The 21,429-nt window shown below is 43.6% G+C and overlaps 1 protein-coding gene across 1 annotated transcript in view; it reads right to left on the reverse strand.

Moving 5' to 3' along the window:
- Positions 1 to 21,429, reverse strand: part of CSMD3 (CUB and Sushi multiple domains 3) — a 2,093,798-nt gene that overhangs the window by 879,844 nt on the left and 1,192,525 nt on the right. The window contains exon 14 of the mRNA XM_069731799.1: positions 1,401 to 1,583. Coding sequence (XP_069587900.1) covers positions 1,401 to 1,583 — 183 coding nt within the window. The remainder of the gene's footprint in view (positions 1 to 1,400; positions 1,584 to 21,429) is intronic.

Here is a 21,429-nt window from a genome sequence, read left to right on the forward strand (position 1 = left end):
TTACTCCCTTTTGATTATACAGTAAGACAGCATTTTTTTCATTATTTGAGATGCAATATTAGCTTTTTTTTTTAAAAGGATAGTGTGCTTTTGCTGATAGATTCTTTTTAAAAAGGGTCTTTGTACAAGTCAATAAATACTAACATTTTCTCTAGTTTTTCGTCCTGCTGCTCTCCTGAGTATTCATTCTTCAATTTTTTGGTATTTACTAAGGGGTGTGGTTTACAGATCCTCTGTGTTGTGAATTCTGCTCTTCGGCTCCCTCCGGTGGTTATGAGTGGTAGTGCTGCTGTCTTTGGATCGCAGCATTTATCATTTACTTGGACAAATTGCAATTTGGACTGGGCTATTTAGTCTTGCTTGATCCTTTAGTAAGTGCCAGTTGTCCATTGTTTTTGGAGGATTCACATCCCTGACTGGTCTCTCCTGTTTGCTGTTCTTTTCAACAAAGATAAGTTCTGGCTTTGTTTTTGCTGTCCACATGCTGTGGGCCTTATACTTCTGTGCATTTTCATGTATTGTCTTGTCCAGCTTTGTCTGTGTTAGGATTTTTTGCAGCCAAGCTGTATCTCTGGAGATGCAGATATACCCTCCATGTCTTTAGTCAGATGTGGAGTTTTGTATTTTCTGTGGTGGATATTTTCTAGTGTTTTAATACTGACCGCATAGTTCTCTGTCCTATTCTTTCTTTTTAGCTAGAAAGGCCTCCTTTGCTAAATCCTGATTTCAGTCTGCGTATGTCATTTCCCTCTCCTCTCACAGTCAATATTTGTGGGGGGCTGTCTATCCTTTGGGGATTTTCTCTGAGGCAAGATAGTTTTCCCATTTCTATCTTTAGGGGAGGTTAGTCCTTAGGCTGTGTCGAGGTGTCTAGGGAGAGTTAGGTACATCCCACGGCTACTTCTAGTTGTGGTGCTAAGTTCAGGGTCTGCGGTCAGTACAGGTACCACCTTCTCCTGAGTCCGTCACATGCTGCTCCTAGGCCACCAGATCATAACACCTCTGGGGAAGTGTCTTCAGGCTACTCTGCATAATTACCCTGTGAGTATCCCCTTGACAAAGACCTTAAAAAGAAGCACTAAATAAAAAAACCTATTTCACTGGGACTGTATGGCTAGTAAAAAAAAATACATAAATAAAATACTTAGTGGATCTGCAGGAATTAAATAAATGCAAAAGTGTTCGCATTTTAACTGTGGCACATTTTTTTTTACACCTTTAAATAAGTTTTGGTACATATTTTAAAACATTTGTGAGCTAAACCATGCTTTAGATCCATGAAAATCTGTTTTGTCTCCCCTTTTGAGTAACATTTAGTAATAATGAAATATTATTAATTAAAAAAACAAATAAAATATAAAAATTGCATATACAGGATATCTACATGAAAACATACTTACAGATACATATTGGTATATTTGCAGACCATTGATTGTTTTCTTTGCAGGATATTGATTTTTGTCCTATTAATTCAAATCCAAACTGACATTCAAACCTTAAGACATCTCCATTGGAAAAGCCATCTCCTTCTCGAATACCATATAATGGTGTCCCAGGGTCACCACAGCTTTCTTTTTCGATTTCTAGAACAATGAAAAAATGAATATATGAAATAGGAGCCTACTTCATATCTTGTAAAATAAACAAATTAAAAACTTCAGTAGCGATCTTTTAATAATAAAACGTATGCCACCTGTGCCTTAATCCAGTTTGAGACAGTTCTGGATAAAGGTACCTATTGTGATGCATCATCAATAAATTACTTATTGATCAGGTAAACCTTTTTATGTTGAAAATGTTATTTAAGATTTATTTTGATTATGCACGTCGCTATCTGTACAAACTCCCTCTTCCCCCGAAATGTTGCTACTTTCTCTTCAACCACTTAGCATCATTATAGGCTCACAAGTCCTGTTCTGCAGATATCACTATTCAGCAGTCATCTCATTACATCTCAGGTACATTTGTTACAAATTACAATTAAGTAAGTTATTACAAGTTATTACAAGTTTGTAAAATAGTTCATATTGTGACGCTAGTCACTTCTCACGGCCAAGCCGTGAGTAAGAATGGTCAAGGAATCCAAGGTCAGAAGCCAGGAATGTACATCATAAAGAGAAGGGAGAGGTAAAAGCACGGTCAGGTGACGTTCCGACGTCAGAATACCAGGAGGATTACGGATCAGAGCAGAAGATGTTAAAGAGACGTATGTCAGAACGGAGTCCAAGGCAACAAAACATCAAGCATACAGAGCTCAAGGCACAGGAAGCAGAAACCTCACTAGCTGAGTGTACATCTGGCAGAGATCTGGGACAAACAGCTCATTTAGGCAGCATGGCAATCCCCTGATATAATGGACACTGGGAGACAGTCGATGCCTCTAAGTCTCAGATTGGATAGTCAAGCTGTCAATCAACACACTGATAGCTCAGCATGCCCCTGTACCTGATTGAAAGGCTTAGCTGTCAATCAAAGTACTGACAGCTTCAGCATGCCCCTGTACCAGATTGGACAGCCAAGCTGTCAGTAACTGCATCCCAGACACCCTGATGGGTGGAGCGATGGCACATATCAGCCAAATTACACAGCTGATTCTAAACTAATCAAATTTGTTTAAGCTTTCCCAAAACTTACAGATTCTAACAAACCCAACTTTTTTGGAAATTTGATCTGTGTGTCCATCTTTGCTGCAATCATATGAGCCACAAAGGGGTTAAAAATACAATATAACATCATACTCACCTAACCTTCCAACTGACTCTGACAATCCTCATAAAGCATCTGCTTTGATATGCCACCAATCCAGAAGATGCATCAGAGTCTAGGAGGTGCTAAAAGGACCAGCAAAGAGTGAAGAGCAAACGGGCGCCAGAATGGATGCCTTTGGAGGCCAGCATTGGACAAGTGAAGAGCAAGGTGAATATGATATTTTTCAATTTTTAATTGCTTTACAGCCCATTCCTTTTTTATACTTTGGGGTCAAAGCAGAGTATGACTTTTTTTAACAGATGATTGGGGGCAAAAATAAAAATAAACCAGTCAAATCAATGAGTATAGATCAGGTTCTCTGAATGAGATACCTTAGAAGCTGAGATGAATACTGACCCTCAGTTAAGAGTACCAACTGTGTTTTTATACTTATTTAAAAGCGATGAGTGTCAATATTTACAATGAACTGCATCAAATTAATCTTCTTGGTCAACAAGTACGCAGCTCTGTCCTAATGTTGAGCGAAAGCCCGAAAACAATGTTGCCTAAATATGGGTTTTACTTCCTTTTAGAGGAGACGCTGGTTTGACCGATATGATCTACTTTCGTACTTTTTTCCCATGGATCATTGCCTTTAAATTCATCACTATATACAGCTGAGACTCTTCTGTGAGAGCCGATATCCAAGAACCAAGAAAACATTCTTATTTTGACATATGGAATATTATTTCACGATTCTACTATGTACCTCAATGTAATTCATTTATTGTAGGGTTATAAACGATTTTTATGTAAATCTCACTTTTTATGGCCACATTTAGTTTCAAAACAAATTAAAAGTTGCAAAAGTATCAAAAAAGAGATTTTAAACTGTCAAATCCTACAGATGTTCTATTCAAAATTGATAACCTGCTTGGCCTCTTATTCCTGGATCCAGCCAGTAGTTGGCTCCCAGTGCAGTAACATTGGGTTGTTATGAATGGGAATTGCCTTTTTATTTGTTGTATATTATCCCCACGAGTTGCCTAATATGCTATTCATTCTGAGAGCAAGCAGTGTAATAAAATACAATTAGCTCCAAGAGTTATAAAACTAAATCAACAGTCTAAGCAAGTATTCTTTTACTACATGTGCCATATGTCTAGTAGGTTACTTACATAAGTGACACATTTTTGCTGAGGCTTAAAGAATAAATGCAGGAGAATGGCGTTAATGTATTGCTCTGAGGGAGAAATGACCCAAAGGTCCGTAATAAAAAACGAATAGAATCATAATAGGTGAGATGATAATTGCAGGTAAGCAATAAAAGACGAGTGCATAATATGAGTGATGAATGGTACAAAGACTAAAGAATTAGGCCAGGCTCACAGGTTTTGTTTCATAAAATATCTTATTTATGCAAAAATTTATGTAAGGGTAAAAAAAAATGGCGTTTTTTTTATTTTGTTTTTATTTTAATGCTGAGCTTGTAATGTGGAAAATATGATATTGGGGGTTAGTTACCATATTTTGATGTCTACTTGCATAAAACAGACTCTAAATAGTGATGAGCGAGTATGCTCAGGGAATTGGCCAACAGCGAGTGGTCATCAGATATGCTATAAATTATGCTAGAAACTGGTGGAAATCTGCACCATATCTTAGCTTGCATACTGTAGTTTTCAATGTGTGTTACTTGTACACCACCAAATAATATGCCAAAATACTTAAAATTTATGACCTTGAGCTTAAAAATTGGGTATAAATCTGATATGTATGAAGAGAAATAGAAAGCAGCACAGCCCGATAACGAGGTAAAATGTGGAGCCACGAATGGAACCAACGAGCCCAGCGTCTTAGGTGAGGTGCTCACGTCTAAAGCACAGCCAACATGTAGACAAAAAAATGAAAAGAGACGTGGCAACACTCACCAATCCTGTGAAGCGGACTTTTCCTTTTTATTTAAGCAATAGTGAGACCATCTTCACGGCATGGGGGAGACATAAAAATTGTGTGTCTAAAAATTGGGTATAGAACCTCAGTCTGAGTCGATTTGATTGTTGAGGGAAAATATGTAAAACATCAGAAACATGGAGACATTTATGATGTCCTAGCTGAACTTTTTCTTTATGCTGTACTTTCTGCAATTAATGACACCAATACCATGCTTCAATATTAGTCACATTTACACAAGTTTGTTTAATGCAGGTATATTAAAAAAAAACCTCCTTAAATTGGCGAAACCTAGCTTAGTTCAAACTGCTGAATTTCGGTGATGTGGTTTGTCAGTTTAGGGATAAAGAATTATCTATGGATTCAAACGAAAAGCTGAGCCAGGAGTAGATATCAAGTACGAGAGCAAAATATACAGAAATATATTTGTCTTACAAGAATCAGATGATTCCTTTTAAAGATAAAATTATTTTGTCTCATTTTTTTTTCTCCAGGGGCGCACTGTTCTTATGCCTCCCGGCTTCTTGCTTGCCTGGAGCGGTGCGCTCTCAAGGATTAACAGTTCGGACCAGCAGTATAGTCGCACTGCTGGTCCAAACTGAGTCATCTTCTGGCTGCTAGTGGAGGCGAGATGCAGGGTCACCAGCTTCAGAGCAGCACATAAAAGCTCTAAACCATAGAGACTGCAAGTGTCACATGCCTCCTGCCTAAGTAACGAGGCACTCTGAGCCTGCAGGATCAGTGGTACTGTGGACAATGAGCTGTATATATCCTTCATTTTTGAGAATAGAGAGAATTGTTAATAAGAAGTAAACTGGACATGTGATTGTACCTACAAGCACTTTGTAATTTGACAAATTTAATGAATATGAGACAACGCCTTTAAGCCAGGGGCATAGCACCCATAGCGGAAGACCACTATAGAGCATGTGTGCTGGGATGGGGGCTCAGGGCTGGTTAGATCTACCCCCTTCTCAATGGACATTTTGATTTTAAATGTATCTCTATCTAGGGTTGAGCGAAACGGGTCGTACATTTTCAAAAGTCGCCGACTTTTGGCAAAGTCGGGTTTCATGAAACCCGATCCGACCCCTGTGCGGGGTCGGCCATGCGGTACGCGACTTTCGCGCCAAAGTCGCGTTTCAATGACGCGAAAAGCGCCATTTCTCAGCCAATGAAGGTAAACGCAGAGTGTGGGCAGCGTGATGACTTAGGTCCTGGTCCCCACCATCTTAGAGAAGGGCATTGCAGTGATTGGCTTGCTGTCTGCGGCGTCACAGGGGCTATAAAGGGGCGTTCCCGCCGACCGCCATCTTACTGCTGCTGATCTGAGCTTAGGGAGAGGTTGCTGCCACTTCGTCAGAAGCAGGGATAGCGTTAGGCAGGGTCCATTAACCACCAAACCGCTTGTGCTGTAGCGATTTCCACTGCCCAACACCACCTTCCGTGTGCAGGGACAGTGGAAGCTACATTTTTTTTTTTTCCTCAGCGCTGTAGCTCAATTGGCTGCCCTAGAAGGCTCCCCGATAGCTGCATTGCTGTGTGTACGCCGCTGTGCAAACCAACTGCTTTTTTCAAAGCACAAATCCTCTTGTTCCTTCCTTTCTGCACAGCTATCTTGTTTGTTTGTCCACACTTTTTATTTAATTTGTGCATCAGTCCACTCCTTATTGCTGCCTGCCATACCTGGCTGAGATTACTGCAGGGAGATAGTAATTGAAGGACAATTCCTTTTTTTTTTTTTTTTTGTGGGAGATTAAGATTGGCATTTCTGCTAGAGTGCCATCCCTGTCTGTGCCATCTCTCACTCAGTGGGCCATAGAAAGCCTATTTGTTTTTTTGCTTGATTTGGGTTCTAAAATCTACCTGAAAAAACCACTACATCAATCAGTGGGAGAAAAATATTGGCCTCAGGGCATGTGTGCCACTCCTGACTCCTGTGTGTGCCATCTCTCACTCAGTGGGCCATAGAAAGCCTATTTATTTTTTTGCTTGATTTGGGTTCCAAAATCTACCTGAAAAAATCACTACATCAATCAGTGGGAGAAAAATATTGGCCTCAGGGCTTGTGTGCCACTCCTGACTCCTGTGTGCATCATCACTCACTCAGTGGGCCATAGAAAGCCTATTTTTTTTTTTTGCTTTATTTGGGTTCTAAATTCTACCTGAAAAAATCAATAAATCAATCAGTGGGAGATTAATATTGGCCTTTGGGCTTGTGTGCCAGTCCTAAGCGTGCCATCTCTCTCTCTCAGATAGTGGGCCATAGAAAGCCTATTTATTTTTTTTATTGGGTTTATAAATTTTCCCTGAAAAAAAAAATAAAAAGTGGGAGATTAATATTGGCCTCTGGGCTTGTGTGCCAGTCCTGAGCGTGCCATCTCTCTCACAAATAGTGGGCCATGGAAAGCCTATTTATTTATTTTTTTTTGGTTTTATAAATTCTCCCTGAAAAAAAAAGGGAGATTAATATTGGCCTTTGGGCTTGTGTGCCAGTCCTAAGCGTGCCATCTCTCTCTCTCAGATAGTGGGCCATAGAAAGCCTATTTATTATTTATTTTATTGGGTTTATAAATTTTCCATGAAAAAAAAAAAAAAAAGTGGGAGATTAATATTGGCCTCTGGGCTTGTGTGCCAGTTCTGAGCGTGCCATCTCTCTCACAAATAGTGGGCCATAGAAAGCCTATTTATTTTTTTGGTTGATTTGGGTTCTAAATTCTACCTGAAAAAATCAATAAATCAATCAGTGGGAGATTAATATTGCCCTTTCTGCTTGTGTGCCAGTCTTGACTCCTGGGTGTGCCATCTCTCTCTCTCTCTCTCTCCAATTGTGGGCCATAGAAAGCCTATTATTTTTTTTGCTTGATTTGGGTTCCAAAATCTACCTGAAAAAATCACTACATCAATCATTGGGAGAAAAATATTGGCCTCTGGGCTTGTGTGCCACTCCTGACTCCTGTGTGTGGCATCTCTCACTCAGTGGGGCATAGAAAGCCTTTTTTTTTATTTTTTTTATTTGGTTTCTAAATTGTCCATGAAGAAATCATTTTATTTTATTTGGTTTCTAAATTCTTCCTTAAAAAATCATTTTATTCTATTATTTTTTTTTCTAAAGTCTCCCTGAAAAAAAACAAAAAAAAACAAATCAGTGGGAGATTAATATTTACATTTGTGCTTCAGTGACAGTCCTGCGTGTGTGGCATCTCTCTCATTTGTTGCCACCAAAAACAGAGTGTGTAACATTGTGCCTGATTTTCCTTGCGGTCTCACCCACCTGTAAAGGGGTAGCTAAATCATACTGAAGTTATAGCTCACCGTGTAAGTTGTGTGACAGCAACAAATACCGTTAGTTTGGTAACGTTTTTAAAACAATGAGGAAGTCTGGTGGAAGAGGTCGTGGCCGGGGGCGTTCATTGTCAGCTGGTAATGAGGGTAGTGGTAGTGGTGGAGCATCAGGTGGTCGTGGGAAAAAAAATATTGCACCTAAGTCTGGAGCTGTGGAGCCAGGTTCGTCGTCTGGCTACACAAGGCCTCGAACGCTCCCTTTTCTGGGAGTAGGAAAACCGCTTTTAAAGCCGGAGCAGCAAGAGCAAGTTTTGGCTTATCTTGCTGACTCAGCCTCTAGCTCTTTTGCCTCCTCTCGTGAAACTGGTAAATGTAAAAGCAGCGCGTCGTTAGTGGATGTTCACGGTCAGGGACAAGTCGCTTCCTTGTCCTCTTCAGCAAAAACAACAACAGAGAAGAATGCAGCAGGCGACACAATGGGTTACTCCATGGAGCTCTTTACACATACCGTCCCTGGCTTAGAAAGTGAAGCAGTTAACAGTCCATGCCCATTACAAGTTGAATCTGACATGGAGTGCACTGATGCACAGCCACAGCCAGACTACTATGCTGGTCCTTTGACTCAGACCACAACATTGCCCTCGCAGGGTAATGATCAAGAATCAGACCCTGATGAGACTATGTTGCCCCATCACGAACGCTATACCACCGACCGACACGGTGACACAGACGAAGTTGCACACGAGCTACAAGAAGAGGTAATAGATGACCCAGTTCTTGACCCCGATTGGCAGCCATTGGGGGAACAGGGTGCAGGCGGCAGCAGTTCTGAAGCGGAGGAGGAGGGGCCGCAGCAGGCATCAACATCGCAACAGGTTCCATCTGCCGGGCCCGTATCTTGCCCAAAACGCGTGGCAAAGCCAAAACCTGTTGGAGGACAGCGTGGCCATCCGGTTAAAGCTCAGTCTGCAATGCCTGAAAAGGTATCCGATGCTAGAAAGAGTGCAGTCTGGCATTTTTTTAAACAACATCCAATTGATCAGCGCAAAGTCATCTGTCAAAAATGTTCAACTACCTTAAGCAAAGGGCAGACTCTATAAAGTCTCAATACAAGTTGCATGCATAGACATTTAACCACCATGCATTTGCAAGCTTGGACTAACTACCAAACGTCCCTTAAGGTTGTAGCACCCTCGGCCAATGAAGCTAGTCATCAACGCAACATCCCTTCCGGCAGTGTAGGGCCACCATTTTCCGCACCACCTGCAGTATCTGTGCAGGTTTCTTTGCCAGGCCAAAGCATTCAGGGTCAGGGAATCACCAGTTTCGTAGTAGGAAACACTGCATCTAGGGCACCGGCGGCAACAATACCATCTCCCACCGTCTCTCTGTCTGCCATGTCCACCGGCACCCCCGCTAGTTCCACGATCTCCAGCTCTCCAGTCCAGCTCACCCTACATGAGACTATGGTTAGAAAAAGGAAGTACTTAGCCTCGCATCCGCATACACAGGGTTTGAACGCCCATATAGCTAGACTAATCTCGTTAGAGATGATGCCCTACCGGTTAGTTGAAAGCGAAGCTTTCAAAGCCCTGATGGACTACGCTGTACCACGCTACGAGCTACCCAGTCGACACTTTTTTTTCCAGAAAAGCCATCCCAGCCCTCCACCAGCATGTTAAAGAGCGCATCGTCCATGCACTCAGGCAATATGTGAGCACAAAGGTGCACCTGACAACAGATGCATGGACCAGTAGGCATGGCCAGGGACGTTACGTGTCCATCACGGCACACTGGGTGAATGTTGTGGATGCAGGGTCCACAGGGACAGCAATTTTGGGACAGTTCTGCCTAGCCCACGGTCTAGGAAACAGTTGGCTGTAGCCGTTTGCACCCCCTCCTCCTCCTCCTCGTCCTCCTGCAGAAGCGAGAGCTCGTCCACAGACCGCAGTCGCACAACCACTCCATCCGCAGCTGCCACTGTTGCACACCAGGTCTCCCATTATGGGGCAGCTACTGGCAAACGTCAGCAGGCTGTATTGGCTATGAAGTGTTTGGGCGACAACAGACACACCGCGGAAGTTGTGTCCGAGTTCTTGCAGAAAGAAACGCAGTCGTGGCTGGGCACTGTAGATCTTGAGGCAGGCAAGGTAGTGAGTGATAACGGAAGGAATTTCATGGCTGCCATCTCCCTTTCCCAACTGAAACATTCCTTGCCTGGCTCACACCTTAAACCTGGTGGTGCAGTGCTTCCTGAAAGGTTATCCGGGGTTATCCGACCTGCTCCTCAAAGTGCGTGGACTTTGCTCACATATCCGCCGTTCGCCCGTACACTCCAGCCGTATGCAGACCTATCAGCGTTCTTTGAACCTTCCCCAGCATCGCCTAATCATAGACGTTGCAACAAGGTGGAACTCAACACTGCACATGCTTCAGAGACTGTGCGAACAAAGGCGGGCTGTTATGTTTTTGTGGGAGGATACACATACACGGGCAGGCAGTAGGATGGCAGACATGGAGTTGTCAGGTGTGCAGTGGTCGAAGATTCAAGACATGTGTCAAGTCCTTCAGTGTTTTGAGGAATGCACACGGCTGGTTAGTGCAGACAATGCCATAATAAGCATGAGCATCCCCCTAATGCGTCTGCTGATGCAAAGTATGACGCACATAAAGGATCAGGCGTCTGCAGCTGAGGAAGAGGAAAGCCTTGATGACAGTCAGCCATTGTCTGGCCAGGGCAGTGTACAGGACGAGGTAGTGGGCGAAGAGGAGGAGGAGGAGGACGAGGAGGATGATGGGGATGATTATATTTTTAATGAGGAAGCTTTTCCGGGGCCACTGGAAATTGTTGGCGCGGCAAGGCCGGGTTCTGGTTTTTGGAGGGACACAAGTGACGTGGATTTGCCTGAAACTGCCCCTCAACCAATCACAACCGCAGATTTGACAACTGGAACTTTGGCCCACATGGCGGATTATGCCTTACGTATCCTCAAAAGGGACACACGCATTACTAAAATGATGAACGATGACGATTACTGGTTGGCCTGCCTCCTTGATCCTCGCTATAAAGGCAAATTGCAAAATATAATGCCACATGAGAACTTGGAAATAATATTAGCAACCAAACAATCAACTCTTGTTGACCGTTTGCTTCTGGCATTCCCTGCACACAGCGCCCGTGATCGTTCTCACACGAGCTGCAGGGGCCAGCAGACCAGAGGTGTTAGAGGGGCAGAAATCAGAAGTGGCGTTGGCCAGAGGGGTTTTCTGACCAGGTTGTGGAGTGATTTTGCTATGACCGCAGACAGGACAGGTACTGCAGCATCAATTCAAAGTGACAGGAGACAACATTTGTCCAGTATGGTTACAAACTATTTTTCATCCCTTATCGACGTTCTCCCTCACCGTCATTCCCTTTTGATTACTGGGCATCCAAATTAGACACCTGGCCAGAATTGGCAGAATATGCATTGCAGGAGCTTGCTTGCCTGGCAGCTAGTGTCCTATCAGAAAGAGTATTTAGTGCTGCAGGTTCAATACTAACAGAAAAAAGGACTCGTCTGGCTACCCAAAATGTAGATGATCTAACCTTCATTAAAATGAACCACAACTGGATTTCGAAATCTTTTGCCCCACCTTGCCCGGCTGACAACTAGCTTTCCTATGAAAAGGTCTTGCCTGTGGACTATTATGAATGACTTTTCCAATATCGTAATTTGCTGCACCTGATTGTCCAGCATACGACATGTTTACACCTCCCTAAATGGCCAAACTCCCCACACGGGGCCGTGGTAACGCCACTTGGCGCCAGCACCCGTGAGAGTGCTGTTTTTTTTCTGAAGAGGTGGGTGTGCCCGCTTTTGGTCGACGGCACTGCCACTGGGTCCCTCATAGTACAATAAAGTGTCTCTGGCGGTGGTGGTGCGCACCCAACGTCAGACACACCATTGTAATATGAGGGGCCCTGGGCCTGTACCGCCGGCCACAAGACATTTCCCCCCCCAGCTCAAACAGTGCTCTACCACTTGCAAAATTATCTCTCACAGCTCCACCAATGTTTAGTCTATGCGCTGACATCCTTCAATGCCTGGCACTGACAATACCATTGTATTGACATTTTTGTTATGTTAGGCCTTCGAAGCCTGTCTGCGGTCCCTCCTTCCACTAGGCCTCCACTGACCATTGTACTGCTGCCCGTGTACCCCTGGAACCAATTTTAAATTGCCAACAGCCCAATTTTGTTATGTTAGGCCTTCGAAGCCTGTCTGCAGTCCCTTCTTTCTACTACTACTACACTGACCAGACCACTGCTGCCCGTGTACCCCTGGAACCAATTTTAAATTGCCAACAGCCCTATTTTTTTATGTTAGGCCTTCGAAGCCTGTCTGCGGTCCCTCCTTCCACTAGGCCTCCACTGACCACACCACTGCTGCCCGTGTACCCCTGGAACCAATTTAAAATTGCCTACAGCCAGCCCAATTTTTTTATTTTAGCCCTTCGATGCCTGTCTGCGGTCCGTTCTTTCTACTACTACTACACTGACCAGGCCACTGCTGCCCGTGTTCCCCTGGAACCAATTTAAAATTGCCAACAGCAATGTGTTATTATGTTAGGCCTTCGATGCCTGTCTGCGGTCACTCCTTCCACTAGGCATCCACTGACCACACCACTGCTGCCCGTGTACCCCTGGAACCAATTTAAAATTGCCTACAGCCAGCCCAATTTTTTTATTTTAGGCCTTCGATGCCTGTCTGCGGTCCGTTCTTTCTACTACTACTACACTGACCAGGCCACTGCTGCCCGTGTTCCCCTGGAACCAATTTAAAATTGCCAACAGCAATGTGTTATTATGTTAGGCCTTCGATGCCTGTCTGCGGTCCCTCCTTCCACTAGGTCTCCACTGACCACACCACTGCTGCCCGTGTACCCCTGGAACCAATTTAAAATTGCCTACAGCCATCTGTTATTATGTTAGGCCTTCGAAGCGTGTCTGCGGTCCTTCCTTCCAATAGTTCTCTACTGACCAGACCAATGCTGGCCGTGTACCCCTGGAACCCAGCTGAAAGTGCATGTAGCCTCCTTTTTTTCTTTGTTTTATATTTAGAAAGCCCAGATGAACTACGCTGTGCAACGGTTCAAGCTACCCAGTCGACATTTCTTTTGCGAGAAAAGCCATCCCAGCCCTCCACCGGCATGAAAAAGTCTGCATTGTCATAGCACTCAGGCAATCAAACAGTAGAAAGGTGCACCTGACAAGAGACGCATGGACCAGTAGGCATGTCAACAAAAAGTTACGTGTCCATTACGGCGCACTGGGTTAATGTGTTGGATGCATGGTCCACAGGGGACAGCTTACAAAGTCTGTCTGCAGTCCCTAATTCCAATTTTCCTCCGCTGACCACACCACTGCTGCCCGTGTACCCCTGGAACCAATTTTACAGTGTCTACAGCCTAATTTTGTTATGTTAGGCCTGCTACGCCTGTCTGCGGTCCCTCCTTCCAATAATCGTCCACTGACCACACCACTGCTGCCCGTGGACCCCTGGAACCTATTTTTAATTGCATAGAGCATCCTTTTTTTAATAGTAGGCGTACAAAGTCTGTCTGCGGTCCACTATTGAAATTGTCCTCCACTGCCCAGAGCACTGCTGCTTGTGTACCCCTGTAACTTTTTTAAGCTGCAGTGAGCCACATTTTTGGGTTAAGTCCTACTACCTGTGTCTGTCTGCGCCACTCAATTCAGCTGTGTTCCTTTGAAAAAAGCTGAGCGTCAATAGTCTTGTTTTCAGCCTCTAGGAATTTTAAAACTGCATTGGGGGTCCAACTTTGGTAGGGCCTACTAACGGTGTCTGCCTCCCCAAGGTGTGCCCCAGGTTTCCTCGCCATTGCTTCGATCTTAATGCTCTCGTTTTGTAGTTGTTGGAAACTACACTGCATTAGGCCTACAAATTGGGTATGGGGTGTAGAGAGATGGTGTGTTCCACTCCAAGGTGTTCCCCAGGTTTCCTCTCCATTGCTTTGATCTTCATGCTCTCGTTTAGTAGTTGTTGGAAACTACGCTGCATTAGGCCTACAAATTGGGTATGGGGTGTGGAGAGATGGTGTGTTCCACTCCAAGGTGTTCTCCAGGTTGCCTTTCCTGAGCTTCGATCTTCCGGCTCTCGTTTAGTAGTTCTTGGAAACTACACTGCATTAGGCCTACAAATTGGGTATGGGGTGTAGAGAGATGGTGTGTTCCACTCCAAGGTGTTCTCCAGGTTGCCTTTCCTGAGCTTCAATCTTCTGGCTCTCGTTTAGTAGTTGTTGGAAACTACGCTGCATTAGGCCTACAAATTGGGTATGGGGTGTAGAGAGATGGTGTGTTACACTCCAAGGTGTTCTCCAGGTTGCCTTTCCTGAACTTCTATCTTCAGGCTCTCATTAAATTGTGGTTAAATGGAACAACTGCATTTGGCGTACTAGTTGGTTTGGGGCCTACTATCGGTGTCTGCCGCTCCTTGCTGTTCTCCTGGTTTCCTGTCCTGAAATTCCATTTTCAGGCTCTCGTTAAGTAGTTGTTAATGTTAGACTGCAATTGGCCTACTAGTTGGGTTGGGGCCTACTATCGGTGTCTGCCACTCCTTGCTGTTCTCCTCCACTGAACAAAGCTGTGCCGCCTGTTTACTACGGTTGCCAATTTTGAACTGCATTTCGACTACTTACTGATTTGGGCCTACTCTCTGTGTCAGCCTCTCATTCCAGTTGTCCTCCACTGCAATGCCCCCTGGTTAGTCCTGTGTTACCAATTTTGAACTGCATTTAGCCAACTTTATTCTTTGGGCCTATATCTGTGTTTCCTCCTCATCCTGCCCATTGCCCAGCCAGTGATAGATGAGTCTGCTGGTACATTGACCCATAACGCAAAATTCCCCGTGCACGCTACACAGCAAGATTGTGACCCTGCTGAAAGTCAGGTTCCTCTTCCCGCATACCATACCACCTTACACGGGGACAAAGAGGAAGGTGCAGATGAAAGTGCAGGTTCCTTCATCAGGTGGGGGGAGGAATACTAGTTGGCGACGTCACTGGCACAGGGCCTCTCATAGTACGCAAAAGTGTTGCTGCCGGTGGGAGGCGCCCCCGCCGTGCAAACACACCGCTGTACTTTGAGGGGCCCTGTGCCAGTGCCAATGCCAACGAGTGGGCCCCCCCTGCTTGCTCAGGATCACAGCACTTGCAAAGTTGAAATACCTACCTCTCCCTGCTCCACTGCCGTGACGTGGTCCAGATTTACTGTGCCCACTAATTACTTGAACCAGCCCTACCCCCCACAACTTTAGCCAAATGACCCCCAATTTCAAATGCCTTCCAATTATTATAAGCTAAATTACGATTGACAAGCTTCTGTAACAAGAATGGATGTTTTTGCCATTAAAATGGGCAGTGTAGGTGTTTTCCTGGCCTCCACTCACTGCCGACTATGCTCCCCCATTGACTTGCATTGGGTTTCGTGTTTCGGGCGATACCCGACTTTTCGTCATAATCGGCCGATTCCACTCGACTCGACTTCTAAGATAGTCGGGTTTCGCGAAACACGACTCGACTCTAAAAAGGTCAAGGTCGCTCAACCCTATCTCTATCCCCAGGATGCAGATATCATTGAGGACAATCAGGGTCGGACAGGGAATCAAATTCAGAGCACACGGGTCCACTTGACGCATGGTGAATGTGAGATATATTCGTCGATTTTTGTGGATCACTCAAGATATATATCCTACAATTGCAGAATACTGACTGCTGTGAAGCTAGGAAAGGCTGACTCTGCTTTCCCCATTCTCTCCTTTCAATGTGCGCTACCAGTGAACTCTCTTTCCAGTTTGTCACTTCTCAATAGAGTTGGCAATGTTGCGCACTGTTAATGTGCACTGAGAAGAATACTGCACATTGACAAGGTCCTACTGAGCATAGGTTGAAATTAGCAAACAAAGCAGGCTTATTGGAGCAGGAATTAGCCCAGCCCCTGAAATGGACGTCACAATCAACTGCGACACTTAGTTTCAGTGTGGGGATGGAGGCCACGGCACTGACCGCAGCCTCTACCACCTGTTGATTACTTGTTTAAGAATCCTTGTTGCACGCTGGTATACTCAAATGAAACATCATCAAAAAGGACATAGGGAAAAAAATAACTAAAGCAGTTAGATAAGAGGAAATGATAATTGCTTTTTAATTAAAGCATATTAGAAAAGCCATTGCACTACTGCAATAGCTAGTAATTTAGGATGAAAATTGTAATTAGCTTCGGACCACCCCTATAAGGTGCATTGACTAACATTAAAGGGAACCTGTCAGCTGCCCCAAACTGCCACAATGACTGTATTGCACTCTTTTTCTACACTTTCATTAGTGCAGCTACAGCTTTAACATAATCTGGATGTCTGAATGTCAAGTATTGTGTGGCAAAACATTACACAATCCACAGAAGAGCCAGTGTCAACACTGCAGAAGCTGCCCTTTGCCATGGAGGTGAGCATAGTTATTATTATTATTATACAAGGGGTAAATATAAGAACTGAAAAGGGGTTAAACCTGTCCTGGAGCTATGTAATTCAGTGGCTAACAATCTAATCAGAGGAGGCAAAGTAAGTATGATGGCACCAGTAACTTTGGAATTTGTATATGTGATGTGATCAGATTCTAGAGACTAGCGGCGTAGCGACTGGTGTTTGGTGCGCAGCTTAAAAGATTTGAAAAGAACAACTAGTAATAGAATAGAAAAAGCTGCACTCAGCAATTCAATTAAAATTAAGTTCTTTATTCCATCCTTCGGGACATGGACAGGATATGCAGATAAGCAAAGGACTGCGGGGAGAGAGAGACAGGGTGATGGCAGTTTTGAGTCCAATGCTTCTATGGATCTAGGTGGGCGTGGTTGACATGAATTTCCAAAGCAACGTTATCACCAGTTCTTTGCAAACTTTGTAGCTGGTCAAGTCCAGTGTCACTGTTGCCTCCCTGGTAGAGATGGGCAAACTTAAAATGTAAAGTTCACCATTCATACCTACTGTTTGCAAGGAAATCTGAGCTATTGTTGGAGTTCGGCCCCCCAAACTCCAGGTGCTTGTCACCTTTTCATGTGTATGACAAAGTGGCAAACACCTCTTATTATCAGTGGTAAAATTATCACCGCCGGTCAGGCAGCCACAGTTCCCATGCCATCAAATGACAGTGTGAACCCTGCAGATCAGAGGTATAAAGTTTACCTCCAGTCATTGGTGTCAGCTGATGGTACTACTGCTCCCATCAACCAATGCCTGCTGCCGCTAATAACAAAGAGAGCTGGAAGAAGCTGATGGTAGTATTCATCAGCTGGTGCCTGGGCTGTAACTAGATAAATAAATAAAATGGTTTCCCCTGTATTTTTCATAACCAGCCAGGCAACACTCAAAGTTGGGGACTGCAACCCTCAGCTGTAAGCAAGGCTTGTTATCAAGAAAGGGGTCCCCGCGCTGTCTTTTCAATTATTTAAATAAATAATTTCTAAAAATAGAGCGGGGTCCCACCATTTTTGACAACCAGCCTGCTAAAGCAGACAGCTGGGGGTTGGTACTCTGAGGCTGGTAAAGGGCCTTGGATATTGACCCCAGCCTAAAAATAGCAGCCCACAACCACACAGAGAAGGGACATCCATTATATGTACCAATTCTGGCCCTTTGCCTGGCACTTCCCACTTGCCCTGTAGCATATTTGGAGTTCATATTTATGGGGTTGATGTCACCTTTGTAATGTCCTGTGACATCAAGCCGATAGATAAGTATTGGAGAGGCGTCTATAAGACACCTATACATTACTAATCCTATGATGGAAAACACTAGATGTTCGAGACCCCCAATCAAGTGTATGGGGTCCAGGTTTGAGTTCGGGTCATGGTACTGTCCTGGTACCCGAAACCAAACTTTTTTAACTGTTTGGCCAAACCAGAATATCTAGATGTCTGCCCATCTCTACTCCCTGACAATATGCCAATGAAGTCAGGGTACATACACCTGTCTTTTTTTGCACGTTCCCAGGGAAGAATGTCTGCATGTGTAAAATTTGCAAAGAGTCAGCAGTGACGCTGGTTTAGGGGCCTAAGGCAGCAGTCAGATTACCTTCAATGTGTATTATGGGCTTTTTGAGCAGAAATCCCTGTGCAGGAATTCAAATAAAAAACGTGCATCGCTGGAGTGAAGGAATAGCATACAGCTGGCGCCTGCCCATCTGGCATTTGCCAGAATTGCCAGATGGCCTGTCCTGCACAGAATACAATGATGGAACAGGGAGTTGTCAGCTCTCTGTGCTATTATTTTGCCTGTGCATCTGAGCTTTGAGTTTTAGTGCAGCAAGAGTGATATTGTCATTCCATTGCTCCTGAACCTGACTATGCTGAGCCTCAACCCTCAGAATGCATGGACCAGAACAATATATCAGGGTAACGAGAGTGACATAAAAATATTTTTTCTTTCATTTGTCACCCATTACTTGAAAGGGACTGTGGTGACACCATACTGTGTGGGCAACATAAAGTACTTAGCATTTTTTGATTAAAGAACACAAAAGCCATCCAATCACATCAAGGTGTACTTTTTTAATATGGCTGGTTCCTACCCACTTTATGTCTTACCTCTCCATTTGCCAAACCAGGCATATGAATTAGGAGTGAAAAGGAAATTAGGTGTAGCTTGCAATTAAAATTTTGAATTGAAAAGATGGGTGGATAAAGGTGCATATCACAGGGTGTGGCCCCCATCGTGCTCAGCACCCTTTTTTACCCATATTTCCATACAAGGTGTTAATTGAGTTCATGTATTCATTAGTCACAGTGTGCTGACATTTCATGCATTTTTATGTTTGTATATTGGTTACATAGTGTATGTATACACCTGTATGCCATACTGTGTTGGGTCAACACATTATTTGGGAGCCGTAACAACATCATACTGTTTAGAGGGCTGTGAAATTGTCATATTGTTTTTATGTGCTGTAAAAGAGCCATAGAGACCATCATACTGTTTGGGATATAAGGTGTATCTTCAAACAGTGTGGTGGCATCATACTGTGTGAGTGGGGAACTGTGGAGTTGTCATATTTTGATGGGGTTATGTGGGTCTCCTATTGTTTTTGAGCCAAACTGTGTAGTGGGTTTTGGTTAAATCATACTGTGTTGCGTGTATCTGTGGGGGGGAACAGTGCAGGCCTTAAAGGGCTATCATACCAGCTTCCAAATGAAAGGAGGAGAAGGCGGGCCAACTTTTATAGGGAGAGGAAATGACCAGGTCAGTACCAGCTATGAGATGGAGCTGCAAGTTTCTAACCAGCATAGAAAGGGAAGTTAACCTCTTCAGCATCAAAGGAAACCTAATCCATTTAATATGAAAAACAAATACACTGACTAAATGGAAGATCTGCGATTCACAATAGTGATTTTCTAATCCCTAATCTTCCAGGAGCATGTGACCTGCTTGTGTCAGACAGTGGAAAGTGATGATTTAGGTGAAGGGATATCAGTTAGGGCTAGGGTTGAGCGAAACGGGTCGGCCATTTTCAGAAGTCGACGACTTTTGGCAAAGTCGGGTTTCATGAAACCCGACCCGACCCCTGTGTGGGGTCGGCCATGAAGTCGGCAATCTTCTGAATCTGGTATCAGAATTCCGATACCGAGTTCCGATATCTTTGCAATATCGGAAATCGGTATCGGAATCCATATTTAAGTGTAAAATAAAGAATTAAAATAAAAAATATCGCTATACTCACCGTCTGACGCGCCCTGGTACTAACCGGCAGCCTTTCTTCCTTCGAATCAGCGCTTGCAGGACCTTGCGGTGACGTCGCGGCTTGTCATTGGTCATGCGACCGCCCATGTGACCGCTCGCGCGACCAATCACAAGCTACAACATCACAGCAAGGTCCTGGAAGCGCTGATTCTTAGGAAGGAAGGCTGCCGGAAAGAAGCAGGGCGCGTCCGAGGGTGAGTATATTCCTAATATATTCCTATATATATTCCTAATATACTCACCCTCGGACGCGCCCTGCTTCTTTCCGTCAGCCTTCCTTCCTAAGAATCAGCGCTTCCAGGACCTTGCGGTGACGTCGCGGCTTGTGATTGGTTGCGCGAGCGGTCACATGGGCGGTCGCGCGACCAATCACAAGCTGCGACGTCACCGCAAGGTCCTGCAAGCGCTGATTCGAAGGAAGGAAGGTTCCCGGTTAGTACCAGGGCGCGTCCGAGGGCGAGTATAGCGATATTTTTTTTTTAAATTCTTTATTTTACACTTAAATATGGATCACAGGGCCTGAAGGAGAGTTTCCTCTCCTTCAGACCCTGGGAACCATTGGAAACCCAATGCACTGCATTGGGTTTCGAGTTTCGGCCGACCCCGACCCCGACTTTTTTATAGGATCGGCCTATAAAAGTAAAAGTCGCTCAACCCTAGTTAGGGCTCTTAATATGAAGACAATTTTTTTTTAAAGTGATTTTTTTTTCTTGTGAAAATTTAGTAAAATATAAAAAATGTATATAGAGGGTATCACCATAATCATATTGACCTTCAGAATGAAGTTAGCGTGTCAAATATACTGGTAACCGAACTACATAAAAAAAGTTATCTGTACCAAAAAATTATAGCTTATCCAATATTTACAGCACCATGGAATCAATGGTGCTATATAAATAAATAAGAAGAAAAAAAAGATGTCATCCAGTTCCTTCTGCGCAAAGGTAAAAAGTTTTGTGTGCAGGAATATGATGACCAAAGAAAAAACATTTTTAAGAAAGTCATTTTTTTATCAAAAGTAGTAAAACATTAAAAAACAATATAAATGTGTTATCGCCAATCACAGAATAAAGATCTTGTGACAAATTTATTAAATGGAGGTTGGTGTTTAACAATAAATAAACAAATAGTAGAATAGCTGTCCATCGTTCTTTTTGCCTTTCAAAGAGTTAATAAAACGTGATGAAAAAGTAACATGTACCACAACATACCAAATATAGTGGCTCTCAAAATATGGTGACTCAATCAAAATGATTGTATTTCAAAAAGTGCATTAGCTGTACCATGGTAATAAAAAATAATTAAAACTTTTCAAATTTAATATTGCCATTTTGACTACAGTGCGTTCATCCATCAAGTTACCATGGCTCGAAATCGAGCCAAAGCCATAAAATAAAATACAGTAATTGTCATATTTATACTGACTCAAAGAATAAAGTTATGACTTTACTGTGCAGCATGGCAAACACCACAAAATTAAAATTGCAAAATGTCTATGGCAATACATTTGTTTTGTTTATATTATTTCCCATAAATAATATTAAAAAGTTTGTTAAAAAGTTATATGTACCACAAAATGATGCCTGCCACTGACAAACACAACCCATCTTGAAAAAAAGTAATACTTCATTCCACTGGTCCTTCAAGGAACCTAAGTGTAGGAAAGCAAAAAAAATGGTTTGGCATAAAGGACAAAACTGGCTAATGCGCC

This window comes from Ranitomeya imitator, chromosome 6, assembly GCF_032444005.1.
Source record: "Ranitomeya imitator isolate aRanImi1 chromosome 6, aRanImi1.pri, whole genome shotgun sequence".
NCBI classification, from domain to species: Eukaryota; Metazoa; Chordata; class Amphibia; order Anura; family Dendrobatidae; genus Ranitomeya; species Ranitomeya imitator.